Here is a 25,166-nt window from a genome sequence, read left to right as displayed (position 1 = left end):
TGGATTGTTTCGGCCTTTCAGCGAAAAAATTGCTTAAGAGGAGGGCTGTCTCTATCATTGTCTTACTCAAGGTAGCAGATGTTTTTCTTTTTTGTATCATTTTGAAACCAGTGGTCACTAAAACTGCATCAGTAAACGCAACGGGGGGGGGGAAACACAATAATTCCATTCTTCTCTTAACTTATAAGGGAATTGGTGCTCTTCACTTTAGTCACTGCAGACGCTTAGAATGCATTTTAAATGTGATCCTGGTCTCAACCCATATGAACAATAATCAGTGCTGAATCCTGTGTTCTAGTTGTGCATAAAAAGAAGCACAACATCTCGTGTGGCACTGTTTTGCTTCCAGCAGTTGCTCATGAATATGCAAATCTACCCATCACATCATCACATCACAGTGCATTATTTATTCCCACGGTAAGACCCATTTCTAAATACTTGAAATGAACGGTTTACTTGTGATTGTCGCTGACATTGGGTGGTATTTTCGTGACGCGGCGGGTTAAAGAGATCCAATCCAGCAGCTGTGGCCCCTTCAGTCATTAAATGACGAAAGCACCGAAAGCAGAAGCAGCATCCGCCCACCGACCTGCGCGACATCGTAACATCATGCAGGCGCAAGAGGAGCAAGAGAGGACAATAACAGAGGTCTTCTCCAACTGAAGGCCTGCTGAGAAGGTTTGAACAGCTCTGCTGCCCTCTAGTGTTCAAAGTGCTTTTTCCCGTGGTCAAAAAAATATTCAGTTTACAATGATGTAAAATGAGAAAGGACCAGATTCTTCAATACTTTTATCTTCATGTTTTTTGTTGGAATAAAACAATAGAATCTTTTGTTACAGATCACCATGAGATCTAATTTCTGATAACTTTTCTATCGATTGTTCAAAGGCAAAAGACTGCAGGACGGATAACTTGATAAAATATACATACAGAATATATGTAGCTAATTCAATCCTCTTCTGCTAATGCAACTTTTTTTACATTTGCCCCAATTTGAAAAGGCAGAAATCCATTTTTAAAATGGGTCGAGTCTATTGCGTCCACAACTGTTATGAAGCCAGATGAGTTTAAGCATCGGATCCGGTACCGCCTCCTTTCACAGTGTTCCATCATGATGAGCTTCACCGCTCCGTCACCAATAGATTCCGACATTTCGTTATCAGAAACGACCTAAAACCTCTGAGCAAAACCACCGGTTCCTCCTGCTGAACAAACCCATTGATTATTCCACCTCACAACTTAGTGATTATTCCACATGAAAAAAGGTACTCAAATCTGAATAAATAGAGTGATTCAAAGTCCAGGTGCATCTTTGAAATAATTTATTCAGTATTCATATATGGTAATATAATGTGTCATGATTAGCATATAAAATATGTACAGAGCCAAGCTTCAGTAAAAATCACAGATCCTGCTGGGAAAGCATGTGCTTATAGTGTAGAAGTGTGTAATATACTGGGTAATAAAGAAAAGAGGATTTCTTTATTGAACAATCATCGCTCCCAGATATCTGTATCCCAGATGTGCAGGTTCTAGTAGATGAGTCACACGGCTCGAGGTCGGAGATTAAGAAAGACTGCAGTTGGACGATTTGGACTCTCTCACCTGAACAAAGAGAAAATGGAGTGAGACACAAAATACGCACACACTTATCTCCCGATTTAAAACGTAAGAAAGGGGGCAAACTAGCCTTTCTTCAGACAACAAAAGAAAGTTCAAAAAAAAGGTGTTGGATTGCCATGACAACAGTGTACCTCCACGTGTTCCTCGCAGCACGCTACCGATGCCTAAGCTTGCCGGGTACCTGTTGTCTCTGCTGCTGACGCCGGAATTCTTCCTCGCTGGCAGCGAGAGCCTGAGCGAGCGCCTGGTCCTCCTGCTCCTGAGGGCTGGAGGAGCAAAGACGAGCCCAGAGTCACTCGGTGGAAACTGAGCTGCGCTTCTACTGATCAAACGCCACAGAGATCGGCTGCATGGTTATTTTCATGTTTGTGGGTTGAAAAAAAATGCTTAAAGAACAGCTACTTAAAATGAACAAACATTGCATTGCCAGCTGTCAATTAAGTTCGATTCATTGAGCACAAATGACACGTCAAAATGTTCTCCGTGGTGCCGTGCTGCGATAGACGTGGACTCACGTGAGGTCCGGCTGAGCGGCCGGTCTGGAATCAGCCAGCGACATCTCCAGAGCTCTTTGCAACGCCTGCTCCTCCGTCTGCAACGACAGCACCAGAGCAACAGACGCCTTTACATTTCCATTCCCCCCCCCCGCGTTACGCCACCGGGTGTCGTGGTTTTAAACAGTTCACACACCATGCCGGCCTGAAACGACGCCGATGGTGGTATCACATTCTGTGCTGAAACGGAAGTAGGAATCCGTTGTGCAGTGCTGAGACAAAGGAAGATAAAAAAAAAAAAAACCATTATTTTCCAGGCATCTATTTAAAAAGTGATTACGCTGATATGTTAAAGTTCTTACCCAGTGCCGTGTCCTCTGCTGTTGGCACTGACACCATTAGAAACGGGTCTAGAGTGTCTTGAACCTGATGAAGCGGAGGCGCAGGTGGAGGTAGAGGAAGTACCTTGGGCCCTCATTAAAGCAGAATGTCTAGAACCAAAAAAAGGACAGCCTGTCTTACTATAGCATTCAGGTGAAAGGACAGCATTATCTGAAGATGGAGGGCGACCGGACTCACCCCGGTTTGGACAGAGGTTTCCCATCAGTCTTACAATCGTGGTCCAGCGGATGCCGGTGCTTAAGACAGTAATTTAAATGACACTGGTCACAGGTAACTCGTATCATTTCCTTCTGCTTACAGCCTCCTTTAGAACATTTATTTGTGAAAATCTGGAAGGAAAAATGTGTTATTGCTTTGATTCAAACTCTTTGTGTCTTCAGATGAAATACCTCAGGTTTGCATCAACCTTTCTCTTTCTCTGCGCGGGGTCCGACTTGCAATCCCGATCAATGTGTTCGCCAACTTTAATGTCGGGCATCTCTCCCCTTTTGATGGGAATGGGGATGTTGCACAGGGGACATACTGGGACCTGGACATCCTGATGAAAAAACACAAACGACATTAAATAACCCTCTGAATAGATGAAGGTAAAAACATAAAAAAAACATCACCAGTACTGTGAACTTTAACCTTCCATAGTGGTAAATTGAAAAGGGGATTATAAAGATGTATAGCACTAAAGTTGATAAAATGACACACATGAATATACATTATCATAAAAACAACCAAAAGGAAATGGCCTCATGGTTTCATTGCCTGTCAACAGGACCCAAAAGGAACATGAATGTGGTTGCAGACTAGAGGTGTAATTACCTTCTTGTAGGATGACATGCACTTATGGTTTGCATAGGTAATGTGGTCCTTGCAGAAAATCTCTTGACAGGCATCACATCGCATTGGTAGAAAATCTGTGACAGAGAGAAGTTTCAGATCCAACGTGTCAGTATAAAAAAAAAAAAAAAAGAAAAAGAAAGAATGACGAAGGAGTTTCCCAGACGGGACTCACCTAGACGTTTGCAGGTGTTCTCGGAGCAGTGCTCTCCCAAATCCGGAAACTCCATCGCGCAGAAATAACAACACGGTGACAGTCGCGAAATGAACAACCTGGAAGAGCAAAGTATTTGTAAAAGCAGTGGACCCTGAAGAGAGAGATCCGTGCGCATGCTAGCGACCCGTAGCAATGCTAGGAGTTTGTGGTTTGTTTTTGTAACTTACTGATGGGATTTATCGCTCATATGTTGTTAACGATCCATTTCTGCGTGGCGAAGATGCGGATTTTAGCTTTTAAAATTGTGGTTTTAATTCAGAAAACCAACAAATCCGGTTGCGATTCCATACAAAAGAATTTGCTGACTAAGTTAGCTATCTAAGTTAGCCAGGGCATGCTAACTTAAGTTAACGTTATACGCTTAGGCGGGTTACGTAAGGAGCCACAGCCAAGATGAGCTCAGTTATACAGAACGCTACAACCGACGTAACAGCGATGGGACACGACTGTACTGTGGCCAAAGCAGCATGATACCATGTTTTCTAAATATCACGTAACCATTCGTTCATGATAGCCACCGTTACTTGGTTATTAACAACATACACGCTAGCAGATAGCATGTATGGGAACCAGTAAGCCAACACTTCGTTCAAATTCGCTACAGTGAAACGGTGAAAATAAATACAAATAAATCCCACATTCCTTCACCCCCCGCCCCCCCCCCCCCCTCGACAAAGAAGCACCCCGAAATAAACACTCAACACTCGTATTCACGCTCCAGTTGTTGTTTTCAACGTTGAGAGGACTGTTAAATGACAATTAGCCGGCTAAGCTAACTGTTCGTTAGCGTAAGCAGTCGCTCACAACGCGAAATCTAAACTCTGGTTTGAATTCCACTCACCCAATGTCGGTCTGTCGTGTTGTCGTGGAACGGCTGCAATAATCCGGGCTGACACCCGCGTTTCCTACTCTCCTCCACAGCTGTTCGATCGCAGAGAGCACCGCCGCCCTTTTTTAGCCGCCGAGGCCGAGCTGTCTGTCCTCCTCAAACTGTGACGCGTCACTCACGCTCCTCCCCGGAGAGTGACGAAACCCGACGTCACGGAATAAACGCTCGTGACCCCCGGGGTGCGGTTGTTAAAGACGTGTCAGTGAAACGGAGTTCTGGAAAGATCCAGTAGCCGCGTCGAGAAAAGTCTGGAAAGATCTGAGAGTGTTTTTCATCTTTGTAAATTCATGTTATTTGTATTTTATTATGAAAACCCAAAAGTTACCTGATTTTCTCCCAATATCCATTTTCTAAATTATCTAACCATGACTCGGCTGATGAACACACGTTTTATTTTATTTTGAAGGATAATAGCGGAAGTCTTACGACGGCGTCATTAAAATGAATCACAAACATTTGTATTTAGAATGACGACAGTCTGCTGCCCTCGAGCGGAGGATTTGGAGAACTGCAGCACATTAAATTAGTCAAATCATCATCAAAGCACATGTGAGAGCCCGAAACGGTGATAACCGCTGGTACGATAACATCAGGATAAGCCATTTAGATGTAGGATAGAACCGTCACGCCTTCATTAAAAGAAGGCTGCTTTCTAAATAAAGTTTAACATCTTGAGCAATCACAAACGAGGATTGTGATATGAATAGTTTAATTTAAAAGTTTATTAAAAAGTTCTGGACAAGCCATGTGCATATTTCAAGAGATTTCCCATACATTTTTAAAATATTAAAATAAAATCAACACATAACAGTCAATCCTGATGTGGTGCCATATGATGGGGGTAAAGGTGAGGGTCTGTGTGCGTGTGTGTGTGTGTGTGTGTGTGTGTGTGTGTGTGTGTGTGTGTGTGTGTGTGTGTGTGTGTGTGAGAGAGACAGAGAGAGAGTTTCCCTTAAGTGGGCCACAAGACAGTAGTAATATGTTGGCATCCGCAGGTCCTCATGGGCTCCTGCTGCTTCATTTCCAGTATGTCTTAGGAAGTACATTTACTCACTGCACAGTTCTTCTCATTAGCTGGACGGTGTGCGAGTGTTGCATTGTGGGGGACACTTCACATTTTGGACTGAGGGAGTTTGGGAATATAAAGTTTCATTTAGCTGCACTAGAACTTGCCTCCCCGGGGTATTTATTGCTGTTTTCTTATTTGATGGAGGCTTCTCTCCACTAAAGGCCCCTGATTGAGGAAAGTGGAAGTTGTTTGTGAATCTGAATCACTGTATGTTTCTTTCGCTTGTCAAACTGTGCAATGTTATACTATTTCATATTGTTGTGTATTCTATATCAGTCTACATGTGTGAATGTATAAATAATACTTTGTATGCAATAAAATAAATCCCTGTTGTGTCAAAACATCTTTGACTAAAGTTATATTCTATGATTCTTGATGAATTGGACCCTAACGAGGCCCTAAGTTGCAATACATGACTTTTTATATTTTGACATGTATGTTTGTACAGGTTGTAATGTACTTTGGAAGGTGATTTCCTTAGGTTTTATATTTTATATTTATTATTTTAAAACACCTTTGACTGCATCTCCCGTCTTCAGACTCCTTCTTGAACTGCAGCAAAGTGACTTTCACCTTCGGTGTCAATATAATATAAGAACTGAAATGTGCACACCAGTTAAGGGTTGATTTAGATTTAGTAAGAGTCCTAATAAATTCAATCCTTTAAGCCTGGAAATATAAGGTTGCCTTTAGAGGGTTGTCGGCAGCTCTGACAAACGCTTCATTGAAGATTTGGGGAGCCAGATAGAAAACCCAGTAATGTGCTTTCCATCTTTTTAAATATTAAACTGCCCAAGAGTCTTAATAAAAGCCTAAAGTAATATTCGACATTCATGAAAATGTGTGTAACTCGCCGTTATTAAAAAGTGAGCGAGAGCCTTATAATTCCAATATCCCAATTTGACATCAATTTTTTAAAACTCAAGTCCAATCATCCAATCTTTTGACAATTTACAGAGAATTGGGTCTCAAAGTACGTCCTTAAATTGGAGTTTGGACTGTTCTCTGAGATGAGGGAGTGTAATGGAGTACAATCGACCCCATCATTGTTTCAGACGGCTAATTCGGCGGCTTAAAGTGTGAAGTGTGCGTGTCTTTGCAGGTTGTCCCGGGCTGATGGAGCAGACATCTACAGGACCCACCTCGTGTTACAGTCACATGGTAAACATCTCCTCTGAGACGGATGTTCTCTTTTTAATTATGACATTTAACCAGAAGAAAACACAATGCGTGCACTTGAAAGGTATTAGGATGAATAGTCTATATTTAATGTGTTATAACATAATAACCATCAGAGGTAGACTGAGTTAATATCAGATTCATTCAAATAGACCGAATGCATACTTTATCAATTAAATGTGGTATACGTTATATTATTGCTTTAATTATACAGTGTTTAAATAGACTGGTTATGACCTTTTCAGTGTTGCCGTCCCTCCGATGCGTCCTCAAGAGCCAAATTACTGTTAAGTAACTCAATAGAATGTAGTTAATAGACCGCATTCCTCCTTTGGAGACGCCTCTCGCCTGCTCTGCAGCACCATGAGTCCAGATGGCACCACTCTGAAAACACCTGGCGCTCCTCGCGCCTCTTCTTCGGTGTTTCAGATCATCAGTCGTTTGAGATGATTACATAATTGCTCAGCAGTGCAGTGACGTCTGGAGGGTGTTTTGTTCCCCGGCACAGACGCTCTTTCAGGGTTCATTTTAAAAGACATCTTAAGCAAAATCTCTTTGAGTGTTATGATATACTTCTTTTTTTTTATTTGGTTGCATGAATAAGAATACGCTTCACGTGCATGTGCATTGACCAAGTTCAGTGACTGAGGTTAAAGGTCAACAACTTGACTAGTGCGCCAAAATGTTGTTGTCGGTCCCCTCCGACGCCCTGGCGCGCAGGGGTGGTCCTGACCTGCAGATCGTCACTCCACGTGTTTTTTTTTTGTAATCGGTGTGGTGCAAACGGCCACTAGAGGGCACAGCTGGTCTGCTCATGCACGCCGAGGGAGGTCTTTGAGGCTTTGGTCGGAAAGCAAGAGGTCACGAAGGCCTGAAGGTATGCAGGCACACCAGCACGGCCATGTTTGTGAGGCCCGCGTGAGGACAGAGTGACTGTTGCTCCTGCAGAATGTGACGGAAAAGTCAACCACGTGACCAGACGATCACCGCATATACATTTTCTTGCACCGTGTCGTCTTCTGGAAAGTGGGTGTGTCGATCACGAGTCTGGAGAAGTTGACATTTCCGGGTTCTAGCTGCAGGGAAAGCTTTTTTTTCGGGGGTGTTGTCTGCAGCAGCAGATGGCCGCTCCATACTGCAAGCTCTCCTGCAGGAACAAACTGCACAAGCAGAACATCTAGTCCATATGTGAGGAAGATCTCAAATCGCTTCGTTCTGCAGGCCTAATCTCAAACTTCATCCTCTTTTCTTGGGTTAGTTTTCAAAGTTTAGGGATGTGGGTCTGGGTGTGCACATGCATCCACACCTGTGTGTGTGTAGAAGGTGACATGCAGGGAAGCAGAGTTTATTTGTTACACAACTGATTTTTTTGTTGTTGGATGCTTTAAACTTGGACTTTCTTCTAAACCTCCATGGAGTCATGCACAGCAGCTGCATGAGCCATAATAACACCCAGTGACAGGCAGACTTTATGCCTATGTGCACCTTCATATTTTCACCCATCCAGAACCATTTGGGATTACATGGAGGACGGCTTAAATTCGGATAGGCTACACTTTTTTTTTTTGTATTCCTGTAGAGTTGAATTATTATATTGAAGTTGAATAATAAGCACTGAGTCAAACAGCACACCCTTCATCTGCGGAGCTGTAATTAACGGGGGGGGGGGGGGGGGGCGAAATGCAGGCGGTGGCGGAGGGGGGTGAAAAGAAAAAAAAATGCAAATTATCCCGCACAAAGGCTCCTTACAAATTGGCGTCACCATTTCTCAAATTATATCATTACTATATTTTGAAAATGTTAATCTGTTGAGCGGATTTCCCGGGGGAGTTGAGTAAATTAGTTCTATTTCCGAGACTGCCTCTCTGCAAAGGCAAGGCAGCGACAAGCACCTCTGATTTGCTGATTACAATTAGACTCCCCAGTTTGGGCTCCTTCAAGCATTGATAATTTTCGGCATATTAAGCACGTTTTAGCAAAGGTGATAAGTCAGTTTTAATTGAAATGAAATTATTATTCTAATGGAAGTTTGGTTATTATTATTAGGAGGCACTAGTCACTCTGGCTTCATTTTTTAATATATAAATGCTGGGGAGTAAAAAAAGATTTTGAAGGGCATTAGGGTGTCAGGATTGAATGAGGTAATTTGAAGGGAATTACTTTCTCTTCTATCAGAAATGAACTGAATTAAAAGTCCAAATCAATCGCTTTCACTTCTCCATTCTACTTTGACAGCGGCACAATTACAGATAATTAGATGGGAGGAAACTTTTAATTGTGGGATTAGAGGCAGAGAGAATTTGTAGGATCAGTGGAAAATTTCGAGGCAGAGTTTCTTGCTTAAAATCGAATCAAAGGATTTGCGAGCTTAAAATGGCATCCATCTTTTTTTTTCTGCCCCTAATGTTTAATTGGAATTGCATCTAGTTCATCCAAATCATCCAAAACAATTAATTTAGATTTAATTCTATAATTATCATCAAATCGAATAATGTGCAACCTAATTTAGATAGTTAAAAATTAACGTGCGTGAAGTTAATTGAGTAATTAAACTCCTAAACTGCTGCCTATTAATTTGCCTGCCTAATTAAAAATGAATTTGATTCTGTGCAGCTAAAGTAAGCATCAGTGTTGGATGGGCGTCATGATAAGATCTGTGTCTTCCTTGAGGAGGGGGGGGGGCATTGAAACACCTATGTTAAGGTGGCACTCCTTCTGGTATCTGATCTGGAGAAGTGGTTGACTTCTTTCTGTCCAGCACCCAAACTCTAAAGGCCACAAAAGGTGTGTGTGTGTGTGTGTGTGTGTGTGTGTGTGTTTGTCCTCCATCACCACCAATGTGGTGAGTAATTAAGAGCAGCCTTAATTGATTAGAACAACATTTAACTCTCACTAAATGATTAAAACGGTCGACATGAAGCCAAGACAACTACAACAACAACAACAGGTGTGAACTGGGGGTCAGAGGTGTCCTCTCTCTCTCTCTCAGCTTCAGTGGGGGTCCCTTTACCTCACATTCACAATGTTACATCTCTAATGTCAGCAGTGAAAGATGCTTTAATGGTTACAACTGCTGAAAAGCCGCCACGTGCAGTGAAGTATCAAAACACACGATTCGTGTTTTGGGGGGTTCAGAAAGTCGTTTCCCACCAGAAATGCCCATTCTGGGCTCTTATATATATCACAGCTCGTCCTTGTTGAGCCCTGTATGACCTATAATTTACACCCAGCTGATCTGAGCTCAGCTGCACCCGTCATGATCTCTCAGCCCTCCTGGAATTCACCTCTTCGGATGGAAAGTTTAATCAATTAGTCCACAGCCCCCCCCCCCCCCCTGTGCGTCATTGATTCCGACCAAAACTACATGAATGCAATAAAGACGGTGTGTCCAGCTGCAACAGACGCCTTAGAAAAAAAAACAATAGATTATTATTCTTTTTGCCTGTGAAGGGCTGCCAGTTGCGAAAAGGTAACGAGGCAGAGCCACAGCGCGGCCTTGTTCGCCTTATTATCGGGTTAATTAAAGCTAGAATCTGACAATGTCACCCGCTTGTAGAAAAACGGATTTAAATGCACCGTCTCTGGAGACTGTGTCAAGGGGGCTGCCTTTCATTGAGCCGCTGTGTGCGCCCGACTTGGGGGACAGCCTATATATGCTTGGAAATGAACGAAAGGCAATTATTGAATTTTAGATGTTGAGAGAGAGAGAGAGAAAAGAAATGAGTGGGGAGGAATTATTCATAAGATCTTGTCCGTGTGCGTTGAAATTAAAGTTAAAATACAGAGAGGGGAAGGCTTCAAAGAGGGAAAGATGGATAAATGGGCGAGATCATTTCTGAGGAGTTCATTAAAATGTGGGGCTACGCGCTGAAATGCAGAGGGTTGTTATTTGGGCTCGTGGGGTCAAGTGACGAGCGGATTATATACTTCCTCATAATAATATTAATTAAACAATTTGCATGCTAATAGGGTAACAATTATCGCAGCTTCTGTTGAGAGATTCAGGTTATTACAACATGCCAATCCGGGTGCCAAGGGTCAGGGAATGAGTGGGGCGCGAAATTTCAACTCTGATTAACATTATGACAGCGCCAGACTCGGGATAAATAAAAAGTCGAATTAATTATTTGAAAACCTAATGAGCAGATAGGATTTTTAGGCTAGTCACATATTGAGTGCAAGGGGGGTTGCGCAAGTGGAGGAGCTTTCCAATTTGGTTTCCTGAGGGGGGGGGGGGAGGTTGTGGAAGGCATGTAATGCATGTGACTGTTTAGTTGCTATGTTGTCATTGTTGTATTGTTCCTTTATTTGACTCGTATATTGTGTTCATGACACGGCGTTGGGCGTAACTGCAGCCTTGTAACAGCACATTAGAGTTTCGCTTCGTGGATTTTGGCAGTATATCTCGGCTCCCATTTAAATACACCCATAAATCCCACGATTGCAATATTTGTTTTATGCACTGCACGTGGACCTGTCAGGCTGTGACGGTTTAATGCATTTAAATGATGATCCATATGCCACACGGTGGGGTTGATCTTAACTCTGTGGCTTCCAAAAGGGAGGCTCAAGGACCCGCAGCCAAAAGAAGGTTGTCCGCAATCCGGGAGAAATACATATTAAACATGTGACTATTTTAGTTTTTATTCAAAATAAAGAAGTTTCCCCTTTTTTTCTGCAACCTCCCAACGAGGTGAGTAAATTAAAAAGATAATAGACTCTACATTAGCCTATATGTTTTTTAAAAAAATGGCATTAAAAGCTCGGCTTCAAGTGTGATATTTTGTGCTTCGGATGTGGCACTAGTCATGTATTTGCGGCATAAAAAAGTCCGGGTGTCTCTGGCCTAACCGATCCGCCTGTAGCCGCTTCTTCCCCGGCTCCAGTGAGCCCTTCCTCCCGGTGGGTCCCCCGTGTAGTTGCGATGTAGTTCTTATCAAAGCCCTCCTGTCTTGTTGTGACAGCTCTGATATTGTTTATTGAGGCGGATGTCAGCTTTAATTAGCAATCGATACGGGGAGCGTTTGCAGAGCGCGCCTCTGACGTCAGCGTCCATTACCGCTTCTCATTGGGTCTCATATTCCCAGAGCCCGGGCTAATTATTGGGAGGTTCATGTGGATAAAGTACACCTCATCCCTCCCTTCACATCATGTCCCCTGCTCGTTGGCCACACTCACTGCATGCTTTTTAAATTCCCATCCTCCAGACGTCGTTTCCTTTTGCCTGCGGGATGATGGACAGCAGGATACTGGATCCGCCTCACGCCCAGTTCGGAGGCTCACTCGGCGGGATGGTGGGCTTCCCGTACCACCTGAGCCACCATCACGTTTACGAATTAGCCGGCCATCAACTTCAGTCCGCGTCCGCGGTCCCCTTCTCCATAGACGGATTACTCAATGGCTCCTGCGCGGCTTCGGTGGGGAATTCCAACCCGCTGTTGTCCTCGGGCTGCGGCATGAACGGAGATACCCAGCAGTACAAGCTGACAGGTGAGCCGCGTTACGCGCGCGCGCGCGCTCGCGCCATCGATGCGATGCGCCCGTTTGCACCGAGACGGGAAAGACACAAAGGCAGGAGGTTGCGATGCGAGTTGTCGGTGGTGCGTGTGTGTGTGTGTGTGTGTGTTTTTTTAAAGGGCACGCCGAGGCGCGTGAGCATTCCTCGCCTCACGCTGAAGATGTACACAAGCAACAGCAAAAAAACAACAACAACAACACAACAGCAATGTTTCTGTCAAGTGGGGAAATAGCGGCGCGAGGGGAGGCTCGTGTGGACATCGGGAGGTTTTCGGAAGAGGCAGAGACAGATGTGTCTGAATTAAAAAATTAAAAAATATATATCCTTCTTCAGCTGTAAAGTTTGCAGAATCACCCGCGTGCGCGTGAGAATGATCGCGTGCCGCGTCGTGTTGAAATGTGTCTATGACAAAAATAACAATGCACGCTGTGTTGTCTCTGTTTGCGTTCATTCTCATTCGGCCGCCAAGACTCGGGGGACCCGGACAAAGACAGTCCCGGCTGCAAGAGACGGAGAACGCGCACAAATTTCACCGGTTGGCAGCTGGAGGAATTAGAAAAGGCTTTTAACGAGAGCCACTATCCCGACGTGTTCATGAGGGAGGCCCTGGCTCTGCGATTGGACTTGATAGAATCAAGGGTTCAGGTAAATATTTGTTTTGTCACCTCATACTTCATGTGAAGCGCGTGTGTGTGTGTGTGTGTGTGTTGTTTCTTTATTCCTTTGTTTATTATTCGTTCGTGGCAAAGGCTGATCGTTTCAATTGCTGAAAAAAAACCTTCAATTATACATTTAGGGGTCATAAGGTACACCTTGTTAAAATATAGAATGTTTTTTGGTTAGAATAAAATCTAACCAAAAAGACCCACTAGATGGATGTGTGTTGTTTGACCTTTCATGGGTTATGTTCGCCGAATAAATCAATTTTAATTACACCTTCATTTACAACGAGGTTATTTTTTCACAGATCTTGACGTTTTATTTGTCAAATAAATGAACAAAAAAAATCCAAATCTGTTCAGTGTATTATGACCTCAATTATGAATTTACCAACCTACCGCTTTATATCGAGGAAAATTATTGTCGATAAAAATAGCAAAGAGAAAGTTTAATAATAATTTATTTGGTTAACATAAGAAATCATTAAAACCGTGTTCGACCTGTAAATCTGAACTATATTTGAACTTAATGCAAAGCTTCTTTGTATCAATGTATCGTAGCTGTTCTGTGATCAAAGGCCACGGTGCACCTTCACCACTGACCCTTTTCGGTCCTATTCATCAACAACGCGCACGTTTCCTCTTGCACGTCCCTCTCTGCAGGTGTGGTTTCAGAACCGCAGGGCCAAGTGGAGGAAAAAGGAGAACACGAAGAAGGGCCCGGGTCGACCTGCTCACAACGCCCACCCCACCACCTGCAGCGGGGAGCCCATGGACCCCGACGAGATCGCCCGGAGAGAGCTGGACCGGATGGAGAAGAAGAAGCGCAAGCAGGAGCGCCGGCTACTCAAGTCCCAGAACAGGCTCGCCGCCGGGGATTTATTTCACACCCCGGGATCGGACAGCGACAGCGGGGTGTCGCACGTCACCGACAGTGACCACACGGGCCCGCCTTTTGACTCCGTGGTGGGCAAACACGCGCAGTCGAGCTGCGACCAAACGCCTCACCCTCTCCAGACCCACAGCCACAACCAAAGACACTTGGACCGGGACGCTGGCGCATCCGAGCCGGACTCGCCCGACGCCAGCCACCGGCCAAGCCCGTGCTCCAACAGCGGGCAGAAACTCAACCCCTTCAGCGTCGAGAGCCTCCTGTCGGACTCCAGGCCCAGACGCAACCCCGCGGCCTTACCCCCCTCTCGGCCTTTGATAGGGAAAGGACACTTCCTGCTCTATCCCATCACGCAGCCGCTCGGATTCATTGTCCCCCAGACGGCTCTGAAGACCACGGCAGCGGCCCACTGGGACGGCGACGCCGCGGCGGAGAGGAGCCAGTCCGGCGCGCGCTGCGGCGGCGGCGGCTCCGCGGGATGTAGGAGCGGCTCGCCGGACCGCGCGGACGCGCCGCGGACGGCACCGGTGGGGTCAGAGGACAAGGACAAGACGCGTTCACCGCACACCAGCCCGCCCAGGGCCGCCTTTCCCGCTGGCAAAAGCACTCAGACCTCGGTGATTTGCAGCGAACACAGTCCGCTGCTCGCTGCACCCGTGGACGCGGACAGACGGGAGCACGCAGAGACCAAGGAGCACCCGGACAACCCTGGGAGGGTCCTCGGGGACACTCCGGCGGAGACAAAGACAGACTCGAGAGAAGATGTCGACATGGAATAAATCATCCAGTGGGGGCCGAATCACGCTGATGTAGCCTCTGAACGACACCTTTCATTAGGCCAAAGCTTAACCAGAAACCGCATCTTTGCAACTAATCTAGGTTCCCCCACTGCAGTTATTTTGACAATGTTCTCTCTCTCTCTCTTTCTCCGAGTGTGTGTGTGTGTGCGTGTGCGCGCGCGCGTGTGTGTAAGAGTGAGGAATCTCTAGATATCCTTTAATGTGTGATAACTTGTCGCGGAAAAAAAATACAACAACAACACGAGTGCAACAAAATCCTCAAGAGCTGTAAAAAGGTATTATACTATTTATATATGTAAGGTTTTTCGTAAATAAATCTATTGTATACAAGCACCTCAAACCGTGTGAGACCTTAACTAGCAGTACACGCAGTGCAGGACTACAGTAGCCTACAGTAGGAAGGGCTTTCTTAAGAAATCTCATGTTGTACTTTGTATATTGCCTTAACAAATTTATTCATCTATAAGCCCCCACTGAAATGAGGTTACGAGCCGGAGGCAAAAAGGACCCGCTCGACTCCTGCAGAGTTTTGATATGAAAGTAATTATTTTCCCGGTGGCTACTGCAGGGGGATTCAGTTTATTTTAGCTCAAAGGGGGTTATAATACATTACCGATTTCTAGTGATATGAAATCACATAAACTTCCAAGAATAATAGAATTAGCATGAAAAGGCCTGGGTGTCAAATTGAAATAGGAAAATAATAGCCCCGGCAGCTGGGAGTGAGTGTGTGTGTGTGTGTGTGTTTGTGCATATTGGATAGGAGATGGGAAGTCGTGGGGAGGCATTTTCATGAGCTTTTTTATTTTACCCCCCCCCCCCCTCCCCGCTTCCTCCTCCGTCTCTCTCTCCACTTTGTCGGGGCCCCTTGTAGCGGGGCTATATTAAGATAGATGTTCGATGATATCCCTCATTGTTCTGTCGCTTTACATTGATGTTTCTGTGTTATCAGCCTATTGATCACGCGTCGGCTGTAATGGGACGGGGTGCCGAGGCGAACGTGCCTATTCACAACAGCAGAACACATTTGTTCTAATAGGGTCGGTGGTCCCCGGGGAAGCCACGCGGGGACCTGGGACATCTGCTCCCCTTTGGCGATATTAGCCGCGTTGACCACCGCGTCACGTCGAACCAAAGGGAGAAATGTCGAGCCTCTTTGGATGTGAAATGTATTTAAAAAGAAAAAGAAAAAACAATCATCTTAAAACAACAACAACAAAAACGCATCCAGTCCAGCTCACAGCCCTTTATTGTTCTCATTGGGTCTTGATTTGCAAATAAATTGAAAATAATCACTGGGGTGAGCTGTACGTCTCAGCCGGTGCAAATGAATTTCTGAGCCAGTGTCCCTTTCAAAATATTTACATAAATTTCGACCCATGCAGCTGTTTGCTCTAGGAAGCAATGTCTTATTAGGTGGGGGGTTGGAGGGGGGCATGCAGCAGATTAAGGCCTGCATGGGGCTGGGGGGGTTTGAGGTGTATCCTCTGTGTCTGGCTCATATGTGCAAAAATGTTTATTTATTTATTTTATCTTTCATTCCATCGCCTTGATTTTTGATAGTATTTGACCAGTGAGTTTACAGAGACATTTTAAATTAAACTGATAACACATTGCACTTTAGGGTCTACATTCCCCTAAATGTTTCCACCATTGGAGTGGGAATATTGTGACACAATCGGAGGATGCACGATTCTCTCAAAACCCTAGAAATACAAGGTTTACTGACTAAATTGTGGGATAACCACAGCCAATTTGAAATAACCCCTGAGATTTATCCGCTGTGTATTTTTTTCCAATGCTACTCTTAAGGCTATTTGGGACGTATGCCCAGTTCATCCATAATTCATTAGCGCACTGAATAGGAGTATCGCTGGCTGCACATTGGTGGCCTTGAGGTGAAATTAGCGATTTGCTTAAGTAGTTAAGCTTTTCTTGCCTGAGAGCTGCACGCCGCATGGTTCAAGACAAACTATCAATCGATATGCCCAGGCAGCCTGCAGGAGATGTGTCGTCCATGAATCATACTTTATGAATTCAATTTATACCCAGAGAAATTTTCAATTTGAACGCCGGATCATTATGGGAGAGTGTAAATTGTTTTTGCTCTATTATGCATCGGACGCCATCATTTTTCTTTCTAATTACGGAGGTGTCAGGTCGGGCTGTCATGCAGACGCTGATTTTCAATTTAACTGATCATCATGCATTCATTTTCCCATTTGATAAATCTCTGCTATCTCGCAGCTTCTCCATGCCTGGAATGCTAAAATAGAAGGCGCAGATTGGCAAAGTAATAGGGGCCTGTATGCGGCAATAAGTGCAGATCAGGCAGCTAATTTAGCACCTCCTGGTATTTCCATTTCCATTTCTCATTTCCAACTCTCAGAGGAGGAAAAGCAGCCCCAAGGCAGAGAGCTGGTAGGCTTTCCACTATCGGAGAAAGACAGAGAGAGAAAAAATCCCACCAAAACGGCTTGTTTTCAACCGCACTCTCCCTAAATTAGGATATCAAGCTTAATTAAGGCTAATAGAGTTTTCTCAGTATGTGTTAGTTTTATTTAATAGAAACAAATTTGCGCAATTAATTAAGGCCGTGATATTAAGGGTCTCATTTGCAGCATTCGAGCTGCCACCGAAATCCGCGTCTTCAGAAATAAGCCTCTCAATTCTCAGGCCAAATGACTAACCGGATGCTTCCATGGCAGACATTACGTCGGTTTGTTTTTCCATGTTCTGTCCGTGTAACGAACCTCGACGTGAGCACATTTTATAAATCAATAAAACGACATTCTGATATTCCAGACATTTTCTAATTTGGCGTTTTTAAATTCTAGAAAAAGTAACTTTTTTACCGATATAATATTTTTGTTGATCACGTTGAGTGTGGTTTTATTTTTTTTTTTTTTTACATCAACTAGTTTCACGCTTGAATCACGTGAGATGGACAACGCGTGTGTGTCGCGTCGCTGTAAGAGATCTCTCTGGCTCATGAGGGGGCTCACTTTGGACAAGAAAGAACCGCCGCGTCCCATCTTTAAAAGGCTCCTCCACGAAGCAAAATGCCACTTGACATTTGGCTTCTCCTGCAGCAACCCCGTCTTTTAGGATTACTTCCCATCTACATACTCATTAATGCGCCGGTGGATTTAATCACTCTTATCTTCCTCGTGCATACCTGGGATAAGCCTGACATTACCATCTGCATTGATTTCTGGACGATCCTTAAAATAATTTTAATTATCTTGAAGTATTTTGCAAAAAAAAAAAAAAAATCCCTCTAAATCAAAATCGAGTTAATACCACTTGAACACTCGCGGCACTGATTTCTTTGAGGGAAAAAACGCAAATTTAAGTGAATTTAAAGAAACATGGAAAAATATAAACAGTCTTTGTTAAATACGTGTGCATAGGGTCAACTTCGTTTGATTAAGTCAGATCTGCTTCATTGTTTCTCAAGAAAAGCTTATTTTTAAGTTGATGACGTCCACATTCAACTCGCAAAATATTTTAAAACCAATAAAATGATCAGATGTCAGAACTTTGAAGACATGCCAACTCCATGGTTTTCATTTTCCTCAGTTTTGCTTTTATGATCTTTGCACACTTATCTAAAAAAAATCAGGTATTTTTTTATTCGTATCAGAATGTTGGTCTGAGCTAAGGGTAAAAGTCTTGGCAATTCCTTTAACAACAATATAAATATCATCATTCTGGCAAAGCATTTCAAATGATATTCTTCCTAGTAACACAAATCGCTCTGTTTGCTAATGAGGGCATTTTCACAACACGAAGGCTGCTGTGTTGGACCATATGGAACATCATATTCACACATTACTTCTGATATGAAAAATGAGACCGACAAGACAAAATGGAAAGTAATGAGCAAACAGCTGGAGAGCTCATGGTGCACACCGAGATAAATATTTGCAAAAGGGCAAACGTTTATCTTTCCCACTCGCTTGAGAGTCGGACACCCATCGTTAGTGGACTCCCATCTTTAAAAAGAAATTATTTTTTTAAAAGTTGGACGTGGAGGTAATACAAATGAATACGTCCCTCAGTGACCAATCCAACAATATGTGTGTTTATTTTTACTTGGAGGTTTCTCGTTGTAGAAGACTGAGAAGGTGCAGTCAGTTTTATGAAATGAAATAAAAAATCATATTCCTTAAAAAACATTTTTTAAAAGTCTTTAACGCTCATATCTGCACTAGGCCGGCTCCATATCGTTTTGAAATGGAAGGATTAGATATTCGGCTCCTCTCACCAATAAGAGCCCTGTCTATGCTTCTTTCTACGACGTGAGAGGTGACTGACGTCTTTTTCAGAATGGTTTTATCTTCCCGGCCTTCTTCATTTCATTCATATTTAGAAAAAGCAGAGCGTTAAAAGTGTCCCGGTGGTTTGAGGGGTAAGAGAGTCTTCTCTTTGTGCACGTCAGAGCAAATCAACAACATCTTTGTTGTTACATGAACTTGACAGCTACTTGACATGATATCAAAACATCCTTAGAAAACTGTATAAAAGTACATCACATAATATTTGGAGAAACACTGTGACGGCACACGTCAGCTCCCGAAATCAGGACGCCACTTGAGGAGCTTGCACACTGACATTCTGGGTCTACGTCTACACACAGAAGGCATTTCTCCGCTCCTGTTCTGGTAGCTTTGGTACTTTCTGCAGTGAAGCGCTAAGAGGCAACAAGTCTCGCCAAATAAAAGGACCTTCTCGACAACCTCCAACACAAAGACGAAGCGCCAGGCGGACCAAGGTAAACGCAGATGTTTCAGCAGTAACTCTCTAAGTAGGCCGCAGCAGATGTCCAACAAACACAATAGGCATTAGCAGTTAGCCAACAGTTAGCATGATGACCCCCTTCGTGGTGCTTTCTGTCACGTGAATATGGTTTTGAATTGACTTACAAGCACAGTCGACATGGCAAAATAGTTGTACATGGACCAGTTGCCTTCTCTTGTAACGCCATTTCTGAAGAAAAATGGTTGTAACCATTTAGAATAAAAACTGTGTGCATTTAGTACCCATTTCAAATGAAGTATTCAGAGCCATTGGGCGCCTCCTTCAATCTCGCTTGCTTCAAAATGCCAAGTGATGCACACCAGTTTCCTTTTTTTCTTCTTCACACGAGTCTCTCAAATGATACGCACAGTGAAAGGTTTGCTCTGGCGCGTGATGACCGGTGCCCCCCCACTGGGTTGCAATAAAGCAAAGGCCTTCAACGGGGCCATGGAGGATGGCGACAAAAAGGAGCCTTATTCGTCCTGGTTGCTGTTGATGAGAGGAGACCAGAGTTTTTCTGCGGCCGCCATTGCAAAGCAGGAAGTAGCCTGTTGGGCACATTAGTGCAGCCAGGTGGGGCCTGAGGTTTCATCGTTCGATAAGCCTATAATTTCTCTGACTCTTGGATCAATGTGGATCGCCACGGGGGGTTATATGTACCGCGGCTACAAAGCGGGGAACGACCCCCCCCCCCCCCCATTTCCCCATCGAGAACATCCTCAGCTGTTGCTTGAAAGCTTTGGGAGGGTGAAACAGTGTTTTGTTCGGTACCCGCTTCCCTCACCGGAGCCTCATCCATGACAGGACGGGGGGGGGGGGGCACAGGTTCTCTGAGACCAACGTATCGACTGCAGTCGGGTGAAGAAGAAAAAAAGTTTGGAAAAACGATGCCGCTTGAAGTGCAGTTGGTCAAATGTTGAGTTGTCACCCAAAGAGACGCGTTCGGTTTGATGGGATCTTTGTGTGTGTGTGTGTGTGTGCGTGCGTGCGCGTGTGTTTCCTCGTTTGAAAAAGCTCTCCCGCTGAGCCCACTATCAGAGTTGAGGTGTGAGTTGTGGTTTTCTGTGAGCGTGCACAGCGATGCGGGGACGTGGGAAGCGAGAGCAAGACCCGCGGCGATCGCAGCAAATGGAGACAAAACGATACGAACTGAAGTCTGGGTCTGGAGCGGCAAGTGTGAAAAACCTTCATCCCTAAATGGATGTGTTCATAGTGGATGCATCCGCAGTTCACAACGTAAACTTTTTTCATAAAACGTCTGAAGTCCAAGAAGCTTGTTCCGCTATCTTCACCCACACCTCCACCGTCGTCCTATCTGCACCACGATCCTGAGAGACGTTTATATCCAAAGCAAAGAGATGCTTTTAATGTCCCTATGTAACAGCGTGACACTGCTTGTTGCCTCAAACTGACGAGCGTGCAGTATTTACTTTCCTCAGTTATTGTGCGCTGGAATCAATAATTTTATTTTCACAGGTAGAAACGACCCTGCCGGTAACCCCATGTCCTTCAGTTAATTATCGTTAAATATCTTAATAAATGGGATGCATCATCATGCCTTATAATTATCACCTCGGGTAATTAGTCAATTAAACAACAAACGCTGAAGCAACCAAGTAACACATCACATTTAATCATCATCAGTAAAGGTGTGACATCCTTAAAAGTATTTTAAGATTCGTCAGCAGCTAATGATGACAAACAAACAAAACATCAAATCTCTTTTGAAATAAATCTATTCATGAAAACTGATGTGATTTGAGGAATTAATTGGTGTACTAAAATACCCCACTCTTAATTGTTCATGGGTTTCACTTTAACCTGAGATACTGACGCAAGTGCACTTCATTTCATCCCAATAAATGTTGCTTTTTTTTTAAAGATTATTGATTAACAGTGTTGCATTCTGTCGATGTGCACGTGGATGTTTGGGATCGAGGGTTGAAGTTGCACATGAACAGTAAATGCTGTCGTTTTGGGGAGGGGGGGTCTCAGCGCGGGGAATCTGTGCCCTGCGAGGTTAATGAAGCGTGAAGTGTGAAAACTTCCTGAGTCGGGATGAGGTTAAACAGCGTTCTCAGACGTTAAGGCGACGCTGTCCGAATTCATTTGTGAGTGTCAGTTCTCTATGAGTTTTAAATCTGGCCAACGTGCCCCACAGGCCATCTGCTGCCGCTTTTTGGGGCCCGATGCCATGTTCGCCGTTCCAGTCGGTCCACGTAAAAAGGGGTTATGACAAGACCTGAATCCATGGAATGTACTGACATTTGTTTTACTCAATGTTTATCATTTTAAATATATTGAGACATTTTCCACGCAAGGGCGACAAACACCGACACCAGCTGTCTTTTAGGTCTGTTTGCGATGCAGAATGTCTGTCGGTCTGCCAGATGAAGGCATTCCACATCACGTTTAACCCATCTGGTGGCCGGCAGCATGATGAATAAAGACGCCGTGTGAATGATGACAAAGCTCGCAATCATGACATTTACAGGGAAATCCTACACTTTCATAAGTTTGCAAACGTATGCAACTGCTTATAATGACTCACTACTCAACAGTTCTTAACAGTTCTTACTATAACAACGATGATGAATAAATAAAACCCATTTTGGTATATGTCTTTTCAAAGGATGCATTTGATCCTTACAGCACGACCTCTATAATGGATGCAATGTGTGCCTATTGGGAGACTTCGCTAATAGACATTTCGCTCGCAATTAAAATAGTTCCGGTGAAAGACCTGACATGTCCTCCAGGGCTAAGGGTCTCACACCCGGCTCTTCCCTTTTCGCCATTAAAGTGGTTACTGCAAATGTCCTTAGCACATCAAGGCCAAGACCCCGGATCTCACTATTACATGCGGGTTATTTAATCCTTGGGGCTCTGCGGTCGCACTGACACGTACAATTTCTGTCATTAACCTGCCTGTAAGCTCCGGGATGGACCAGACCGCTCCAGGTCCACTTTTTTCATTTAATGGCCCCCCCCGGCTCAACCGGGCCTGAAATGTTTCTATAAAAGTGCTCTGCGAGGAGCGTGTTACGGGCCCCGCACGCCGGGCACCAATCGATCACATTAGGGCACAGGAAGTGGCGAGATGTGACAGCGGCAGAAACATTTCAATACTGACACCGTGTGTCTGAGAGCTTCGGGGCTTCACACACACACACGCGCACACACACACACACACACACACACACACACAAAAAGAGAAGCCTTCTATCAGTCCCGTTAAAAGGGGTGTGAATAGTCATAAAAGGGGCTTATTGTGCAGAGGCTGGAAGCAAATTAGAGGCGATAGTGGGACGGGATCAATGCTGTTTACCTGAGCGCATCCATCAGCAGCGCCGAGGATCCCCCGCCCACCCCCCCCCCCCCCCCCCCACCAACTCGTTATTGACAGTTTGAGGAGAACCTGAGGAAAGGACATTTTAGGACATAACATTCATTTCTCTGCCATCGATGCGCGGACAGGGCTCTCAAAATAAGTGATTAGGGCGTTGGGGGCCGATATAATTAAAGCGCCACCCTGATAATCAAAAGTTTCTTCTTTGTGCTAAGTTAGAAAATGTTGCCCTGTCCTGCTGAAGAATTCAAGTCAGAGATAGTCTGGCAGGATGGGGGTTCCTGTCTGGACTTGATTTAAGAGTCGGGACCCGCACGGACAAACAGAGGTTTCTCTGTGTGTATTGATAAGGGGATCGGTTTCTGTTCTGATTTAGGAAGCAAGGTCAGCGGGTCAACTAGCAGCAGATGTGTAAGATAAGGCGGGAGGGCCACACCACACTTCATACAACACTCATACTTTTTTCATTGTTTACGTTAGGCAAGGTGGTCTGCACATTGGATGTGACCGGATCCTTAGAGGCGGGGGGAGAAGGTTCATCCCCTACGCCAGCTTAGGGCCAATAGAAATCTTTTCTTTGTCTTTTGGGTTATAAAACATGATGTTTTTGCTGATGTTAGTTAGTTGTTCCTACAGCCTGCGTGCTGCCTGAACTGCTCCTGCCTTTGCAAATGCAGCGCTTATACTTGACCTGTGATCAGATGAATAAATCCACCAGAACGAGAGAAGTAGTTTGGCTGAATTCTTCCAGACGTCCCCATCCAGGCTTCCAAATTTTGAACACGAGCCTCTCTTTTGAAATTACTAACAATTTTGGTGACGTCCCGACGTGATTGGCTGACCTGGATCGAGGGGGCATCCGTTTTCCGGAACAGGCAGAAGGCCGGCGGCGTGGTTCAGCGTTGACAACAAAGGAGCGCGCTACAGAATGGGTGAGCAGACGAGCCCCTTTTTGTTCTAAAGGAATGAAAAGTCTGCAATTGGACAAATCTAAAATAATTGTTGTCAACTGCAGAATACGTCTCTGTCCTATAAGACCACTAAATTTAAACTAAATTCCGAAATTTTCTGATGATCACATGTAAAGTATAAGCACATAATCACATTGAATTCAACATTAGGGAAAGTAAATGAGTGTCCATAGGGTAGGGAATTTAGTTTTATATATATAAGGAGTTTGCCTGAAGTCAACTCAGTAGAAATCCAGAGTTGAAGTTTGCGTCCCTCTGGTGATCGCAGTACTACGTATGCATGAACTAGTATTGGCGATTTAGTGTAAGAGTAGGGACCTAGCGGGTAGGGATTTAGTTAATTAAATACAGGGTTTAAAAAGGAACGACGGTGCTCACTTGAGCTATCGAAGGTCGACCCTTAGTCATTAGAAATCCAGAGTTGAAGGTTGCGTCCCTCTGGTGACCGCAGTACTACGTATGCATGGACTAGTATTGGCGGTTCAGAAGAAAGAGTAGGGACTCAGCGGGTAGGGAACTTTAGGTAATTATATAGAGTTTAAAAAGGAATGACGGGGCTCACTTGAGTTCCCTGAGGTCGACTCTTAGTCGGTAGAAATCCAGAGTTGAAACGGTCCCTTTGGTGATTGCAGTTGCACGTATGTATGTCGTGGACTGGCAGTTTAGATTAGAGCAGGGTTTAAATTTATGTTAATCATTAGTCAGAAGAAAACCCAAGTTGAAAGGTACCTCTGGTCCTGCAGCCCCATTAGTGTGATATGGGGACTGGCAGGTTAGAATATTAGATGACGAAATAAGGACACAGGGAAAGATTTGTTATTTTTCATACTGGGAAATGTGTGGGTGGTTGGTGTAACTCCTGGTGTTTTACCGAACCTAGAAGCTGTGGATCAGGACTTGAAAAGGACTGAGAATCTGACAGTGAAAAGTGTTTGACCGGATTACACATCTGTGGGGATATGTATTAAAGGGTAAAAGGGAAAATCATAGTCAATAGTGGTGATACAAACATGAGAGAAATAAAACAATATAGGTGAACTGGTGTTATAAGCCTCAACAATCGAGCGCTGTATTCCTCTAATACAGTAGAAGCTTCTTGATTGGGTTCACAGTATTGGGCATTGTGTCCTTTCTCTGGTGTTCTAAAGCCATGTGTGAACAAATAAAATAACCTGTGAAACTGTGAGGAAAACAGAGGAAACCATAATGATATGGGATGGATGCAAAGTAGGCACTCTGGGTCTATTTAAGATCTATGAGAGATTTATGAAAAGAAAAAAATTTAAATTAAAAAAGGAAACATGTAACAGAAATAAGTGGAGTGGGACGTAGAGATGCAGGAAGGCTGCAGCTGCGGAGCCCCTTATCATGATGAGACAGAGACTCAGCCAGCAGGGTGCTGCAGCCGGCTGCAGAGCCAGCACACACACAAGCACACGCAGTGCTAGGAGCTAAAGGGAGACAATGTGG

The 25,166-nt window shown here is 44.4% G+C and overlaps 2 protein-coding genes across 3 annotated transcripts; one reads left to right on the top strand and one right to left on the bottom strand.

Moving 5' to 3' along the window:
* Nucleotides 1-1,307: 1,307 nt before the first annotated feature.
* Nucleotides 1,308-4,600, bottom strand: zfand2a (zinc finger, AN1-type domain 2A). Of its 2 annotated transcripts, none has more exons than XM_037477464.2 (10): nt 4,409-4,600; nt 3,526-3,623; nt 3,333-3,427; nt 2,926-3,057; nt 2,697-2,848; nt 2,480-2,608; nt 2,314-2,389; nt 2,139-2,215; nt 1,755-1,889; nt 1,308-1,605 (listed from the first exon to the last, which is right to left on the bottom strand). In XM_037477464.2, exons 2-9 carry the CDS (start codon nt 3,578-3,580, stop codon nt 1,778-1,780), a joined length of 828 nt encoding a protein of 275 aa, XP_037333361.2. In that variant the 5' UTR covers nt 3,581-3,623; nt 4,409-4,600; the 3' UTR covers nt 1,308-1,605; nt 1,755-1,777. The 2 variants fall into 2 exon arrangements, with proteins under 2 accessions (XP_037333361.2, XP_037333360.2); XM_037477463.2 differs by having other exon boundaries at nt 1,805-1,889; nt 4,409-4,599.
* A 7,205-nt stretch (nt 4,601-11,805) lies between these two features.
* On the top strand, nt 11,806-15,376 carry uncx (UNC homeobox). The gene is made up of 3 exons (XM_037475233.2): nt 11,806-12,194; nt 12,692-12,867; nt 13,545-15,376. Exons 1-3 carry the CDS (start codon nt 11,936-11,938, stop codon nt 14,550-14,552), a joined length of 1,443 nt encoding a protein of 480 aa, XP_037331130.2. The 5' UTR covers nt 11,806-11,935; the 3' UTR covers nt 14,553-15,376.
* Nucleotides 15,377-25,166: the final 9,790 nt, after the last annotated feature.

Source organism: Pungitius pungitius, chromosome 12 (assembly GCF_949316345.1).
Source record: "Pungitius pungitius chromosome 12, fPunPun2.1, whole genome shotgun sequence".
Classification (NCBI taxonomy): Eukaryota; Metazoa; Chordata; class Actinopteri; order Perciformes; family Gasterosteidae; genus Pungitius; species Pungitius pungitius.
This window is presented reverse-complemented; position numbering and strand designations above follow the sequence as displayed.